The sequence below is a fragment of the Haplochromis burtoni genome, unplaced genomic scaffold, assembly GCF_018398535.1.
Source record: "Haplochromis burtoni strain Fernald_Lab_line unplaced genomic scaffold, NCSU_Asbu1 Contig_545, whole genome shotgun sequence".
Classification (NCBI taxonomy): Eukaryota; Metazoa; Chordata; class Actinopteri; order Cichliformes; family Cichlidae; genus Haplochromis; species Haplochromis burtoni.
In genome coordinates this window covers 163,142-179,856 of record NW_024582906.1, presented here as the reverse complement: position 1 = coordinate 179,856, position 16,715 = coordinate 163,142, and the positions used below count along the sequence as shown (strand labels likewise).

General features: G+C 42.4%; 1 protein-coding gene across 1 annotated transcript in view; it reads right to left on the bottom strand.

Annotated features, from left to right (window-relative positions):
* Positions 1-14,270, bottom strand: part of znrf1 (zinc and ring finger 1) — a 63,189-nt gene extending 48,919 nt beyond the window's left edge. Inside the window, exon 1 of the mRNA XM_005947670.3 lies at positions 13,114-14,270. Within this exon, the coding sequence (XP_005947732.1) occupies positions 13,114-13,507 (394 nt within the window). The 5' untranslated portion in view covers positions 13,508-14,270. The remainder of the gene's footprint in view (positions 1-13,113) is intronic.
* Between the last annotated feature and the right edge of the window lie 2,445 nt (positions 14,271-16,715).

Below are 16,715 nucleotides of genomic sequence, written 5' to 3'. Positions count from 1 at the left end.
TTCTGTGTGTGTGTGTGTGTGTGTGTGTGTGTGTGTGTGTGTGTGTGTGTGTGTGTGTGTGTGTGTGTGTGTGTGTGTGTGTGTGTGTTTGTGTGACTGTGGTTGTTTCAAAAGTAATTCAGGAATAGTCAGATTGAGATAACTTTTCCTAAAGGTGACGCTGTATGTGTGCACATGTTTGTGTGTACATGCACACGTGTGCGTGTGCATAGTGAGCTTATTCAACCAACAGCGATAGGCAGCATTGTAGTTGTCACAGCAACAAAAATCCCATCTCCCAACCTCGCAGACTCTCCTTCATTCCCCGTCATCTCATTCTGTCCTTGCATGTATTCAGAGTGTCTGTGTGTGTTTGTGTGTGTAGGTGTGTGTGTGTGCATTTGTGTGTGTCTGTGTGTGTCCTTACAAACCTCCTCTGAGAATTCAGTGTGCTGAGTTAACAGAGAGGAAAGAGACAAGGAAAGATGGGAAGTGTGTGCGAGAGCGCGGCAGAGGAAACAGAAATAAATTGCAGTGCTGACCTATATTCTCGAATCCCGCAACCAGACGGTTCAGCGGCACAGATGTTCCCCCCATCCCCGTGTTTCTGAAACCCTCTGCTGTGAAATCCAGCCACAACTCACCGATCGCATGGACGGCAGCAGCTCTGATTGAGTCCCACGTACGCCGTGCATCAGCGGGTGGTGTTTTTATTTGTTTGTGTGCGCTGCTGCAAGCATGTGTGGGAGGATCTGTGCTGATTTATTTTAGTGTTCAAAGGAGCACTTCACAGATTTTCATATCCATGTGTCAGAGTATGGACGCCGTTATACACTTGTCAATAATCTGCATCTTTTCATCCCTCCAAATCCTGAACGTGATGATGCAAGCACCGGCCCGAGCAGCAGCGTCTAATCTCACTGTCTACCAGACTCAACCTGCACTCTCCTTTTTTGTGTTATTGCATATTTTTATGTATTTTGTGTTATTATAGAAATACTCCCTTTTGCCTCGTAGAATCTAAACCCATTACAGAAAATCATATTTCCAACTTTTTCAGTTTGCTTTTGTTTCTTTATTTTTTTCTTTCTTATTCATTTATGTTGTGTCTATGTGTGCTTTTGTGCCACTTTCACCATCCAGGGTGTCTTTGTGTGTCTCTTTATGGTTGCTTTTTGTCTCTTTGTGGTCATTTTGGGACTCTCTGTTGTCGTTACCAGTACATGTGTGATTATTTTGTCTTTTCTTGGTCATTTCTCGCATCTTATGTTAAAGAACCATTTAACCCAAACCGCACTTCTTTGTAAATTTAGTAAAAATAAAAACACAAAGCCCTCAAACTGTTGTCTGTATCCTTGTAAATCTGTTTCATCATACTTCTGTTTCCTTGCTTCCTCGTTTCATTTTTTTTCCGCTCATTTGCCTTTTAAAACAATATAGGAGTTATTACATAACCATTTGTGTTCTTTAATATATGAGTTTAGTCAGAGAAACTGAATTTCTTTCTCTTATGTAAGAAAAACAACAATAAGTTAACTTTGCCACAGTTGTAAGGGGAGAAATAAGACTTGCTGCATGTTACATACCTGGATATTAATCTTAACTATTACTCCGATAGAGTGGCCTCTGAACAGAATCGGCTGGTTTTTGGCTGACTGACTGTGAGTGGTTCATGAGCTGTCGCCTTCATAACTGCAACTGCTGCACCGCACATGGCAACAGGATTGTTCCACTTAGTAAACTATGTGGAAAAAAATGCTTGGGCACCGACACTTTACACCTACAGGAGCTCCTCGTTCATGCAAATCCATCCCATGATGCTCTAAGATCACAACTGATGTGCTCATGTTATTGTCAGAGGAGGTTTGGAGGTCTTTAAACTCAGCACTCAGCGTCAACAATCTGTGGGTCGTGAATGGTTTCCCTTTGGAATAATAGCACTCACAGTTGATCATGGAATATCTAAGAGGGAAAGATTTGCCCCAATACTTTTGCCCATATAGAGCAGCTGTGCAAGCACAGCATATTAATCTGAGAAATAATATTTCTTCTGTGGAACAAAGTGACGTATTTGAAGGCTGTGATTCTCACACAGTGGCTGATAATTAGCTAGTGTGTCGTCTGTCTCCTCTCCTCATACCTCTGCCAATCAGAATCATCCTGTTTTAACCAACAAACCAACTGCAGGGCTGGTTTGTTGGTTGGCAGGTGACCACACTGAGAGGACAAGTGAAAGAATTACCTGGCATAGTTAACAAGTCCAATCATGGATCTGTTGCTTACATGTTGGAGCAGATAACACAATACCACAAAAACATAAAGTTCTGCATGTTATCTACTGCTGCATACAGACTAAAGAAATACCATAATTTCACTCACAAAAGCTGACGCTCGTGTGTGGACTGTTCCACACAGCAACACCAGAATATTTCAGATCATTTCATTAAAATGCTCCAAAAGGCCCCAACTGTACAAACAAAGCAGTTTGTGACTCACGGAGGATGAAGGGATGAAGCAGACAGCCACCTGTGTCTGACACGTGTCTGTAAGAAGCTCCACCCCCAACACCCCCCCACACAGAGGTGGGAAACATGTAAGATAAAGAGCGTCATGCTGTCATTCAGTTTTTATTTACAAATACTCAATTAGTCTGTGTTTTATTATAGGCACGAAATAAAAATTCCCTTCAAGAAAAACTACACAACTCATGTTTGCTCTCATTTGTATTTCTTAGAGTGAAAACTCAAATCAGCCAAAATCAGATTTGGCAGATCGGACTGTAGGAAGTGCTTCTCTGCTGTTGCCACGCCTATTTTTTCAATACCCTTCCTATTAGTCTAAGCTGAGAGCGGGTCTTGGAACGAACGGTTGTGTGCATGTTTCTGCTTATCACATTTAAATGAAAAAGCACCTCTCCATGAAGGCAACAGCTTCGCTTACGTGCCTGTAATCTAAGAACAATAGCACGCAGACATCCACTCATGAGATGAGTGCAGGGAGGGGGGCTGGGCAGAGGGGTCAGAGGAAATGATGGGGTTGCTGAGTAATTGCTTTGTATTTCAGATGGGTGAGTGAACTCTGAGGCAGGAGATTACATGCAGCGTCGTGAAAAGAGTCATCCTCTAGCCTGGTTTAGGCCAGCTGAGAGAGACATTGAGAGTGTGTGTGTGTGTGTGTGTGTGTGTGTGTGTGTGTGTGTGTGTGTGTGTGTGAGAGAGAGAGAGAGAGAGACAGAGAGAGAGAGAGAAAAGCTTTGTTTTCCTGTGTGTTTGTGTCTATTATGAGTGTGTATAACAGTGCAATAGCATTTTTGCAGTATGTGTGCTTGTGGAAGTGTGAAATTGTGTTTTCCTCTGCCCATGGATTTCTACACTCACTGATTTGGGTACGAGTTTACAAACCTTTATTTCATACTTAATAACTCTGCATGTGAACAGCACAGATCTATTGTTAATGGTCAACAATAACAGCGAATATAATCCTGTCAGGACCAATATAGTATGAATGTACATCACTGAAGTTCTGTTTGTAAGTGTGGCGCATGTTCAAAGAGCTAAAAGATCAGAGAAGAGGTGCCTAAGACCCTCTCAGAGAACAAAACAGGCATCAGTGACAACAAACTCGCCATCTGTTGAATCCGAAACAGCTTAACTAGCACAAAGGAGGTGAGGTGGAGGTGGGTTGCAAAGCAGCAGAGGCACTAGAAACTGTATGCAGGCTGAAGCAGTTTAGATACTAAACCCAGTATGAGATTTGCGAGTAGAATTTCTTTAAAGTTGGGCTACTAAGAGGCCTGTACGCTCCAGGTGTGCGTTTTAGCATAAACTATATGATTGCAATGTCTTATTCTTCTGTCCTGCCATTTTTACGCAGGCTGCTCTTCCTGACGCAACCTCAAACTGACTTGTGTCTCCTCTAAGGATCAAACTCTGCAGCTTTCACTTGTTACTATACATCAAATAAATCTAATTTTAAATCATCAAAATTACTTTTACATTTTCACGTTATTTGCTTAGCTAGCTAGCATTAGATAATCGAATGTGTTCCATATAAAGATGGGGACGTCCCTGGCAATGAATATATTAGTAAAGGTTTTTACACAGACCACCAGACACAATTTGTGAAAAATATTTTTTACTCACCGGTTCTTAATGGAGCTGTTAAAACCAAAAACATAATTTTACAGGACAAATTTTCAGATTTTTTTTTTTTTTTGATCAAGCTCCATATGACCAATCAGATCGCTCCATTTGGCAACAAGGGCAGAAGTAGCTCAAAACACACACTGGTAGTGAATTTTCAAACGATATAGAAATAGTAAAATAACACTGTCCTACCTCAGACACACAGATGTGGTCCCAACTCTGTCAACACGAGCTCAAACTGCCCCACTGACATCCTGAAATATGTAAGAAATGCTCCCTGCTGCTGCCTTCTCTGGAGAATTGGATGAACCCAGAATCTTCATTTCGTTCTTTTCTTGTGTAGAAAAATCGGGACCAGCTCATCATCGCTTCATATTAACTCAATTTTTTGGGATGTTTTTTAAAACGACACATTTTTTTTACAAAAAAGCAAACCATTTGGTTTGCTTATATGTTACACGACAAATTTACATCCAAAAAATTTGGATGCCGATATAAAAGTCTTATTGAGCTCAGCACTCCAGTAATTCAAATCACTTATAAGTATTCTTCAAATAAGCAGCCAGCTCATCACTTCTGCTCTTCCCTGTAAGAAATGGGCAAATGAGCCCCTCTGTGGTCTTGGGACATTTGTGAAGCATCTGCAAAGGCCTCTGATTGTACTGAGTTTGTTCCATTGTTTTCTGCCCTGTTCTGTTCAAGCAGGCGATGTAATCAAGCTTTAGAAATGTTTTTCCACTTGCCATTTACCGCTGGGGAATTCGCAGTCAGAGCCGGCAGGGATTAAACTTGCTGGTCAGAAAAAAAGTGCAAATGGTGTATTGATTAAGCACTGATGCTGTATTGAAAGGCTATGCCGATAAAGAGGCAGGAGGGTAGAGGGGAGGCCTGTTGGTCTAAGGATGACTGTGACTCTGACCGATGGATACAATAATAAAAGGCTCGCCAAAGTGCTAGGCTGTACTGTGAAGTCAGACGTGTTACTTCACTGAGAGATTTGCAAATTTTCTTGTACACCTGTGCCTGACCAAACTTCACATAAAGTCTTTGAATTTGCTTTAGGTGGAGACGGTTCTAACCTATCTATGTCAGTCGAGTAGATAAAGACCACCAACATCCTAACAGGGCCACTGAGCCAGAGCCTCATTATCCATTTTCTTCTGCTTATCCAGTTCAGGGATGGGGGTCTAGTTAATTAATTGTATGACTAATTAATTACTGTTATTATTAAAAGATGTTAAGAAATGTTATAACTATCCCCACGCTCCTCCACAAACATCCATCAGTATCAATATTTATAATAGCTGACAAATTCTAATTTAAAAAGTAAGGATTTCATCCGTGCTCTGAGTGTTGACGTCGCACGGCTTGTCCACCAGAGGGCACTCTACTTTTTCCTGCTAGCAACAAGAACAACAACCGGAAGCTTTTTATCAGTAGCCTACCTTTTGTGCTCTTAGCTAAATATTAGTAGGCTATATTTTTCTAACTGCATTCTAAACTTTTTTGCACTACACCTAATTCAAGTTCAAAATTCTCCACCAATTTCAGATTCAATATTGGCGTTTGTGGATGTCATAACTTGGGTTTTAGTTGTGCTACCGCTATAGTACACAGATGAGAGCAGCATGAGTGTAAAAATGGGGACTGAATAGTTAAACTGTCTTTATTCGTCACAACATTTCCTGCGCTCTCTCTCTGCTGTCCTTCAGTTACATCACGCTGACATCTCACAACAATGAACAGATTTATTCTTTTCTGTCCGTTTCCTTTAATGATTCATTCAGTCTGGTGTGCCTCTCTTCTGGCCTCGCCATTCTGTCACATCTGTCTGTTTTTTTGACATATTAATTACAGACACTCCAGCATTAAAGGAAGGTCTCCAAGTTCAAACCCTTTTCAAACTGTTCGGCCTTTCATGCTTCTCACTGGCAGCAGATGTGGAACGTTGGAAGTAATGAAAGCAATTAAGAACTGAAGAAAGCCTTTTACATACAAGACCAAAGCGAAGCAGAAAAAAACACAAGTGTTATGAAACAAGACTGGTTTCTGTTACTTAACTTTTGCAGGCCACATTTTTATGTCCATAAAAAACCGTTTCTGCCTTGGATACATTGGAGTGAACACAAAATGCATTTTTCCCCAACTTACTTACTTAAATATTAATATTCAAATTGTATCCGTGCTAACTTATGCAACACTTTGCACTTTTCACATGAAAAAAAACCAAATTATTATCCATTGTTGAACTTTAAATTATTGTAACTGTATTGTACATGCATACATGGCTTAGCATCTTCCTGAAATCCAACCTTAATCAGACTATAAAACATCAAAAAGGTGATCTGTGACATGTTTGAATAACCTAAAATCCAACCCCACAAATATTGATTGAGAAAAGCTGATATTATAAGCACTTTTGAGCTATTTTTAAATATATGAAGCCATTAAACAGCTATCAAAATCTGCTTTGAAGTTTGCAGGATCACTTCTTCTTTAAACATGAAACACTTCATCACGCCGCTTGTTACTGAATATCCAAATACCCGCTGCAGACACAACACAGCAGTTCCTCGCTGTGGGGTCCGACTCGCACAGATGCCCGTTGCCATGTGTTCTGTCAGCAGAGGGCTAGTGAGATGAAGCTGCTGCAAAAACATGAATGAACGTTGTAAAAATCCCCAAATCCAGACTCAAGCAGAAGCCACGTGATGCGGCTCACCGTGTGGCCTGTTTGACCTCCACCTGCTGGGGACCGAACATGGATGCGAGGATGAAGCAACCTAACGCGATCTTGAGGCAAGATGTGAGGCGAGGTCATATTAAAATGCAATTGCAAAGCTCGTACTGGACTGTGTCATGATAAACATTAGCCTGGATCTCTTAGCATCTGAATAGCTCAGCGCACACACACACACACACACACACACACACACACACACACACACACACACACACACTTTTGCGTTATCACTGGCCTTTACTTGAATTTCAAAGACACAATCTGTTCTCCCTTGTGATGATGATTTTGAGGCTGGCGTTGCTCTCCCCCTGCGCTCGCTCTCTACCGTGTTCACAAACACACACCGACCTCCCAAGGGCAAAGGGATGGAGGCACGTGTGGCCTGTCTGATTAACAGACATTTTCCACAGCAGATGTGTTTTCATCGAAGGATAAAACAAGGATTTGTGTATGTAGACGTATAGATACTGTTGGACCCTGTTGTGGAAGGTTTCCATTAAATAAAGCCTGCAGACGTGCGGTGAGCGATAGCTAACATTCTTTAATCAAAACACACAAAGAACAGACAACCAAGCCTGTGGAGAGCCTACATGACCGCGGGGCAGACGATCAGCAGAGTCTCCCTGAGTCTAACATGGCTCTCAGTTAAATACCTTCTTCAGGAACAAAAGAAAGTACACAGCTGTTTCACACCTTAAGGTTCACACTCCCTTGCTACCTCCCAGAGTCCTCGAAGAGACAAAAGACTCTTCCTGTGGAGTTGTCTGCTTCCCCCAACTTCCTTACTGGACCCCCACCATTTGTCTTACTGTGTGAGTGTGAGACATGTTAAAGTCCAGTGGCACCAAGACATCATACAATAAAATAATGTGATTAATACATAAGTAAAAGAAATTCCTATACAATCCTTAGAGGGACAAAGTGAGGATTGCTACTTCAGTCCCAGGTTGATACCAAAGGTAGTAGAGGTGGCGCACAGACATGTTTGTCCTTGTAATAAAAAAGGTGACTTATCTAAGTAGCTAAAAGGACCGAAAGGACATCCCAGCACTGTCGTTGGCTATTTTGTAAAATAATGATGACATCTGCATCTCTGGACATTTGTACAAGGAGCCCAAACTTCAAATGAGCTTCCAAACGTGGTAAAGCAGAGCCCTCATATAAAAAGAGGCAAGGAATCTATGGAAGGATTCTTATATTTACATCTGTATTAACCATTAATCCTGTTGCACTGGCACAGGGGCACCGTAGTGTCTTCAAACGTTCTCTTGTACTTCAGCAACGTCTATACAGCAAATCTGACAGCAGATTCATAGAGAGCAACAAACAAATCATAAACTGTCTGTTTTAAAAAGATGGTCAGTCCGTTCTGGCGAACTCGATCGAGCTTTTCCAAGTCGCACCTGTGGCTCTTATGTTTTCGTCTCAGACGCCCAAACAGACCTGATTTGCGGAAGATATTCCTTCAAAGCCCATTTTATTATTGCATCTGTGTAATGCTACAGTTAAGCTTCATAATAAAAACATTTAAGTAATCCATTTTACCAAGAAATGTGGCATTTTCATGGTCCACAAAAGCCACAAATGAGCATTCGTTTGAAGTGTGAGTATTTTTATCTGCTCTGGTATTTAAGAGTTTCCCTGTTTTTTTGGAAAAAAATTTTTCCAAATCATCGCTGAAGGATCATAAAGTGTGTTTGAAGAAGAACATGTACATGAGCTGATGCTGCACAGTGTTCGACATAACTTGGTGATTTTGTAATGGAGCAAATCAGTCTAACGAGATCAGCCGACAGTCTGCTCTTTGTCTTTAACCCAAACCTGTTAACACCATGAAAACTATATATTTATTTCTGCTGCTCCTGCACTGCGTTATTTTTACTTTAAAAATTACTCTTTTGTCCATATTTGTCCACGAAATCAAAACAAAGTAACTCATGTTCAGTCAGAACTGCTACTTTTCACCTGCATCACAATCTTTTTAATTCAGCTTTATTTATATAGCAGAAAATCACAACAACAGAGTTTGTGAGGTTGATGTCGGTGTGAGAGGAAACTTAGCAAAGCTAACAATGACGTGAAATTTGAGAAAATTGACACAACTAGTTCATTTTAATAACGACTAACTCGATTTAGCAATAGCGCCACAAATATGTAAAAACCTGTGTCCAAACACAAGGACGGGATGGGCGCAGCTTTTTACTTATAAAAACTAGTGCGAGGTAATCGTAGCTTGGATCCATGTGCTTCCCAGACTGTATGTAATACTGTAGAAGCAGCTCTAAACATTTAGAGTGACAGCCTGCAGGAAAAACCCAAAGTTCTACACCACGCTCACAGCTGGGAGCTGCCCCCTGGGGGAGCTGCAGACTTGTTCTGATAACACTTTAAATTAGCATTCCCAGCAGCAATCATTGCAGTCATGTCAATAAATAAATAGTGTATACCATAAACTTTATATTTAAATATTTTCCTTCCTAAATTTGAGCTGTAAAACAGATACAGATACATGAGCAATATGGTGAGCTGATAAAACATGTTTTCCCATCACTATGTTGTAACTGCGCCTCCCTGACAGCAGTTTTTAAATACACACAGAGGCTTGTTAAAATTCAGTTGTATCCGTCTTTTGCCTAGAATACAACAGAAGAAGGACGGGCAGAGCGTTTATCGTGACAGAGAGGATGTTGGGATTGGGTGAGATGGAGGCAGATGAGCCCAAAGGTGCAGAAACATGAAGACTACAGACACAGCAAACACCGGCCACTAAGAAAAAACACATATTCCACTCCCCAACCAGTTGCCAAGTGGTTGCTGCAAAGCGTATGCTGCACCGCTGCAACCAATGCATTTGAAAAGGCGGAACTTTTATTTTCAAAAGCAAACTTCTCCATTTCTGCTTTCACACTTTTAAGAGATTTCAACCTGCTTGACATGTTGTCATTTTCCATACTGACTGCTGCCAACTGCAGCAATCTGCAGGCAGCCTTGTACACCTCTTTAGTACCAAATTAATGGCAGCAACCTCCAGCCACGCACCAACCAGTCACAGCCATTTTTCCCTAAAGACCAGCGGCTGCGTGTGAGGCCTTTGATTACAGACAGCAAGGTGAGACGCACTGCTTTGAACATTAAGATTTAATTGTGATGTTTTTGTCACCCTGCTGTTTTCAAAGAAAGAGAATCTGCTAGATGGGGTCGACCTCAGGTAATTAGAGTAATAAATCCTTTACGCTGTCTGATTTCAAGGGCAGTTCTTTTGATTGCTGGAATGGTTCAAGGCTTTTGGTAATAAATGTGCAGAGAAAGGAAGAAAACAAATCATACTGTGCAAAATAATGTTATGTAGTTACACTACTAGGACTATAGTATTATCTAGCATGATGCTACGTGCTAACAGCTAGGATGTGGTCTGATGAGAGTCCTGATCAGAACGACAGTGTAACGGTTTCCGAGCTGCGTGATTACATAAAGCATCTGTGCACGACAGGAATAAACACAAATTCCCACCTGACAAAAAAGTTCCTGCTAAGCTTTGAAAACAAGTTGTGACCAAAGATTTTCAGGTCAATGAATAAATGAGAATAAAAGCTAAAAAAGCAGGCGACAGTGATCTTTTGATCTTGTCTATTAAATACAGACAGTTTCACGCATGGTTTTGGCTGACGGTGAAAAGCTCAGTGACGCTGATCATTTTGAACCAGGATGGACTTTTTCTGACAGATTACGGGCGTTTTCTTGCCAGGGCCCTTTGCGGTGGCACCCCACTGTGCACTCGCAGTGGAAATAAATGAGGGTCCTGGATTTTCTGACACAGCTCTATTGTGGTTCTAAAAGCAGCCAAGAAAAACACCCAGAATAAAACCCAGCCGAGAAAAGTTATAAACCAAAAGCCGTGCTAAAGCGTAGACAGATGAAAAATGGCAAAACTCGCAACAAAAGCAACCAGTTACCAGTTTTTTTATTACAGCATTAAAACGGTGACATTTTGGTCAGAGCTGCCTTCCTCACATGCTAGTTTGCAACCTTCGTGTCACTTTTTCTGCCGTTTTGTAGTTGGAGCTGTTTTCTGACTCGGATAATTTTGCATGTTTCTGCAGCTCTTTGCATCTACCCTGCATCTCTTCAGAGTCACGTTACATTGTGTTATGGAAGTTTGGGATCTGTCTGTAGCTGTCATGCATCTCTTTTTAAATACTCTCCATCTCTCTATCATGATTTCTGCCTTCTCTATGAGCATTTTGTATGTTCGAAGCTTTTTTACATCTCTTTATATTTATTGTCCATGTCTTTGTAACTGTTTCTGTATTGATGCTTTGCATCTCTATTTTGAGCTTATTTGTAGCTGTGGGCGTTTTATTTTTCTGTGCATTCGTTTTGTGTCTATGATCTCTTTGCATATCTTTATGGTTATTTTGCATCTCATTATGGACATCTTATTTCTCTAGTGTAGCTATTATGCACAGTCTCTTTATTGACGTTTTGTATTTTTGCATAACTTTATGTTTATGGTTGTTTTGTTTCTCCTTTCTCCAATGATTTTGCATCTCTTTATGGACACTTTGGACCTCTTTGTGGTTTTTTGTGGCGGACTAATGGACCTATGTTCCCCTTAGCCTTGTGCACAGCAGGCCCTTCAGTAATCCTTCCATTCTTTATTGTAATGGTGAATGTACTGGTGTGAGTCATAAGCTTAACTTGGTGAACTCTACAGAAACCCAATAGATCTGCTGAAAATCAAAGGTTGTTCAGCCGTGACCATGCTTCTGCTTCCTGTCTGTTTAATATTTACATATTTTTGCTCATTTCTCCAGTTTTACACTCCGATCCTCCAACCTGGTTATGAGAGCACATTGGAGTCACCGGACAATGTAGGCCAGGTGCAAACAACATGTATACTGACATCCAACTTGTTATTCTCTTTCCATGAGCCGGTCAGAGCGCTGATAATGAGAGCCTGGGGACCAGGCTGAGGCTGCTTTGTGTAATGGAGAGAAGACAGTGTTTATAAGGTTCCTCAATTACTTATTAAATATTTGAATACACAAAGTTATACTACATCCAAAGATGGATATGTGGCTAAGCGTTGTTTCTGGTGGGTAAGGTTGGCTCCCTAAACGTTTGCACTTGTATTCAAAAAAGATGACTCAGTTTGTGCAGTTCATACTACTAATCAACTGAAATCACATTTGTTATATATGGTCATAAATCACGTATAACCAATGTGATTTGGTCATAAACTCAAATGAGTTTGACATGGCAGGTCTACACAGCTTATAATGTTACATGACCAGCTGTAAAATAATAATGATGATAACAATAAATTGTGTTTTAACACCACTGAAAGCGGTGAAATTGGCATTTCTAAGTGTAAATGACCCTCTAAGATTTCAGAAGGATCAGATTTATGTGCCAGCTGATTCTCTTTTCGTCTCTGAAGTGCTGCTGTTCCTTCTAAGGAAACAGCCAAACTGATATTCACTGTGAGTGTGAGGAGGCGCCCGACATCAGACCTACATATACCTGTGAGTGTGCAGCTGTGTTCAGGCGCACACAGACATATTGTGCAGGGTGGTAAGCCGATGATGAGCATGAACAGCCCTCTCAGCCCTTCCTCCCCCCCATCCATCCTCCCTCCCTCTCTCCCCTATAATCGCTGGGCTAATTGACCCAGCCAGATTTGGCAACAGGCTTATTAGAGTCATTTCACACAACAAGCAATGACCTACGCAGACGGCGCAGCGGTGACTATGTTCTCCCCAAAACATCCGCACACAGAAATGAGCTTTAAACACATTTCATCACCAATGATGAAACATCGACATCTCCAGTTTCTTGCTGAAAAAATTCATCCAGTGCCCCAGATTTTTTTTCCCTACAGCCAGCGGAGAGAACGTGAAGCACAACATGTTTTCCATACAGGGCAGTCTTATTTTTCTCAGACAAAAGCCTCCTTTCTGCTTGTTTCTGAGTGCGTCCTCGGGCTTAACTTCCCCGTGATTGCGGTGAAATTTATGGGCACCGCATTGGTGTCGTTCAGCAGCCTACCTGCAGGTAAACAAGGTAGGTGTCTGGCAGTAGGAGCAGGTGTCCGTGGGAATGTGTTCGTGCTTTTTTGTGTGATGATTAATCCGTCAGCCGTCCCCCGAATATCTGCTGGTTAACTGTGTGTGTGTGTGTGTGTGTGTGTGTGTGTGTGTGTGTGTGTGTGTGTGTGTGTGTGTGTGTGTAGCCTGCAGACCTTACCGCTGTGCGCGCTGAACCAGCGGGGTGCGATGTGCAGGGGCAAGGTGTCAGCCAGCGACCCCCGGGACCCCAGATACAGCACCCCGTCCGTGTGGTGCCCTCCGCCCCCAGTGTCCTGGTAGCCGGTCCCGTGAGGGGCCGCGGTAGTGCCCCCTGACCCCCCTCCGGCTCGATCCGAGTCCGTTCCTCTTGGGGTGTAGAAGCCGAAGGGCACGGCGGGACTGTGTTCGATGCCCATCCCAGCCACGGAGCTCACCGAGCGGCTCCGCAGGCCCATGGTGCCGCTCGGCCGGTAGTGACCAAAGTGGGCCGAGGGTGGCACCGCGCTGTCATCCGTAGAGACACCGGGAAAAGCACCCCGGGGCCGCCCCGCCGTGCTCTGCTTTCCCCCCATCCAAAGCGGGGAGAGGAGTGGGTGGGGGTTCTGGGTGGGTACAGGAGGGGGCTCGGCTCGATCCGCAGAGGGCAGGCTGTGCCCCCCTCCCCTCGCTCCTGTCTGTCTGTCGGCCTGCCTGCCTGCCTATCCGTCCGTGTGTGTCGGCAGGCTCGTCAGCTCTGGCTCTCCGCAGACGCAACAGCCCGTTTCCCTGCTGAGCGGAACATGAGCCAGCCCTGACGTCTGGATTCACCTCACCCGCACACACCACCGGGAGGAACGAGCGGAGAGCGTTTGACTGACGCCGAAATCCGCGCTCTGCGAACAGATGCGCGCTGCGCTGCTGCCCTGCTGTCCCGGCTGGTTAACGCGGCTGTCTCATCGCAGGCGGCCGGCCCGGATCACAGCAGCGCCGCAGTGTTCCCTCCGCTGCTCTGCCCTCATCTGATCTCAGACATCGTGACAACTGTTGCTGTCTGTCTGACCGCCAGCAAAACGACGGTCTGTCTCTGACACACACACGCGCGCACACACACAAATAAATGACGTCGTCCGTCCGGTCTGGTGGGCTCGCTTTTTTTCCCACCCCCCGGAGATCGGGGTCACAGTGAAGCCGCTCCCCTGCGCTCAGATCGGCGCTCCGCTCCTCTCCGCTCCGCCTCAGCCGCTGCTGCTGCTGCTGGCCAGACAATGGACGCGCTTAGTGCGCAGGCTCGGATCATAAATACAGACAGTATGGGAGACAGATGCACGCCGTTTCTAATTCCCCGACATGGGATTGGCCTGTTTTTCTTTCTTTTTTTTCACATGTTGGATTATGGGGCATTTTAGGACAGGACAGGTGTGACGGCGGTGGAGGGGGAACGCACCAGGTAGCCGAAAGAAAAAGCAAACAAACAAAGGAAACAAAAGAACTGACATAAAAATACACAAAGACAGAATAATTTTAAACTGCTCTGACAGATCGCTCGTTAGTTATCGTCCAGTATCTGTCCTGTCACAGATATATCGGCTCCAGCTATGAAGTTTCTACATTATCAGACAGTCACTTTATGGTTATGTGGTATCGTGCTGGATTTTGGACGAATTGAGGAATAACTATCTATATGAGAAATTAAAAAATGTCACCAAACAGTCTGAAAATGATTTGAAAATCCAGTCAAGTCTTTAAGTTCTGATGATTTTCATGGTGGGCTGACCTCCAGAATAAAGTCCGTACAGCAGCATTAATATGTTTAATTCCACTGACATCCTTTCAGTTCACCTTTGCAAGGTAAAAGATGCAGCAGGATGTGGACCGAACCACTTTGAGGTTTATGAAGGGGAGTCCTTGTTTGTTAAAACTTTGAACTCTATTGTTTTTACAACTCCAGAGCTGTATATCATATTTTTGTGTTCACCATTATAAAACTATGGTTTACAATGATGCACTGAGGAGGAAAGCACTGTATATAAACAGTCACAGGTCTTAAAGAGTCTGGATTAAAACATTCTGGGAATATATCTGAATGGTTGGTGAATCCCCTCTCAGATTAAATTCTTAATTAAAACATTAATTAACCCCTTTTCTTCTGCATCGTCGATGCTCCTCTGCTGCTGCCCCACAAGGTCAGGCCTTAAGTCTTTAGTCCTGCAGACTGATGTCATTACCAGGCTATTCACAGATTTTGCCACCATCCTGTATGCTAAGTTATTGGGATCACTGGTGACCATGTTTGGTTTGGGATTAGGCCTGCTCCGTTTAATCCTACATGTGTGTGTCTGTGTGTGTAATTAGGCTGGTTATTTTCTCCTTGGCTCTTTGTTCTTCCACAGTAAAACAAAGTCAGACTCGTGCAGCCTTCTTGGGTTTACTACCCAATAAGGTAAACTATTGTTGAGTACTTACAGTACAGTAGGTGTTAATCTATCCGCTATAATGACAGCAAGCCTATAAATGGATCCCTCTCTGCTCCACAGGCATGTAAACACACACAAAGCCAGACACACGCAATCAGCTCCAGCTGATTTAAAGCACCGCTGCAAAATAGTGGAATAAGGGATAAAAACAAAAATACAGCTTAAAGTAAAAAATCCCTGAAATGAGGGGCAAAGGTCAAAATACAGGCCACATTATTAAATCAGGCTAATGAATACATTGTTAAAGAAACAGTGGTAATGTACAGCTCCATGGTTAGCTACTATTAATAAATAATTATCTAAAGGCACCAAGTTATGATGACATATTGTTACTGTTCTAGATAGACTACAATAGCCCTTTATTGTCATTGTATATGTACAACACAAACTGTGAGGGCTCCTCATGAACTCACAATAATTAAAAAAAACTGGGTAGAAGGAGTTGGGGGTAATATTTCGAGAAAAATGTTTTTTAGGGCTTAAAGTCATACATTTATAATAAAACACTGAGAAATCTTAGAGGAAGATTAAAAACCTGAATATTCTATAAGATTACAAAGGCTGCTGTCCAGACCCTGCAAATTCAAGGAATATGGGAACCGCAACATACAGAAATAATAAATATAAATGTAAAATTTATTTTCTTCCAAAGAAAATAAAGATTTTTATTTATTTATTTTGTTAATTTCAGAATAGCCCCACGTCTCATCCCATTACAGCTGCTGTGATAGGCTCTAATGCAGTACTAAGAAGTAATAAATAAGCAAATATGGATTCAATTAGTCAGTTAGACATGAAATATCTAATTCACTTGTAGTTTTGATTTTCAGTATTAATGCTCATAAAGGTAATGGATGAACGCTTAAAACAGTTATGATGACAGCATTCAAAATGTAAAAACAGTTAAGTAAATGTAAAGTATATAATAACAAAGCAAAAAAATGAGCCATGTTAGATAAATATAAAACACTGAAACATGAGCAGTGTGTTGGTGATTATACTAATATGACAGGTCTGGATAAAAGGCCCAAAATGAGTAGAAATCACTGGTGTAGAGGTTTAACATGAGATCTTAGTAACACTGATAACAGACAGCAGCACACACAGAATGTAAAATGAATAAAAGAAACAAGGTTTGTTATACAGTCTCCACACAGGAAGTACAAATTAGAAGAGGAAAAACTGCTTTTTGACACAGAGGATAAGAAATCAACTTGTTAGTAAAACTAAAATGCTTCCCTTGCTTCTCACTCTCTCTCTCTCTCTCTCTCTCTCTCTCTCACACACACACACACACACACACACACACACACACACACACACACAC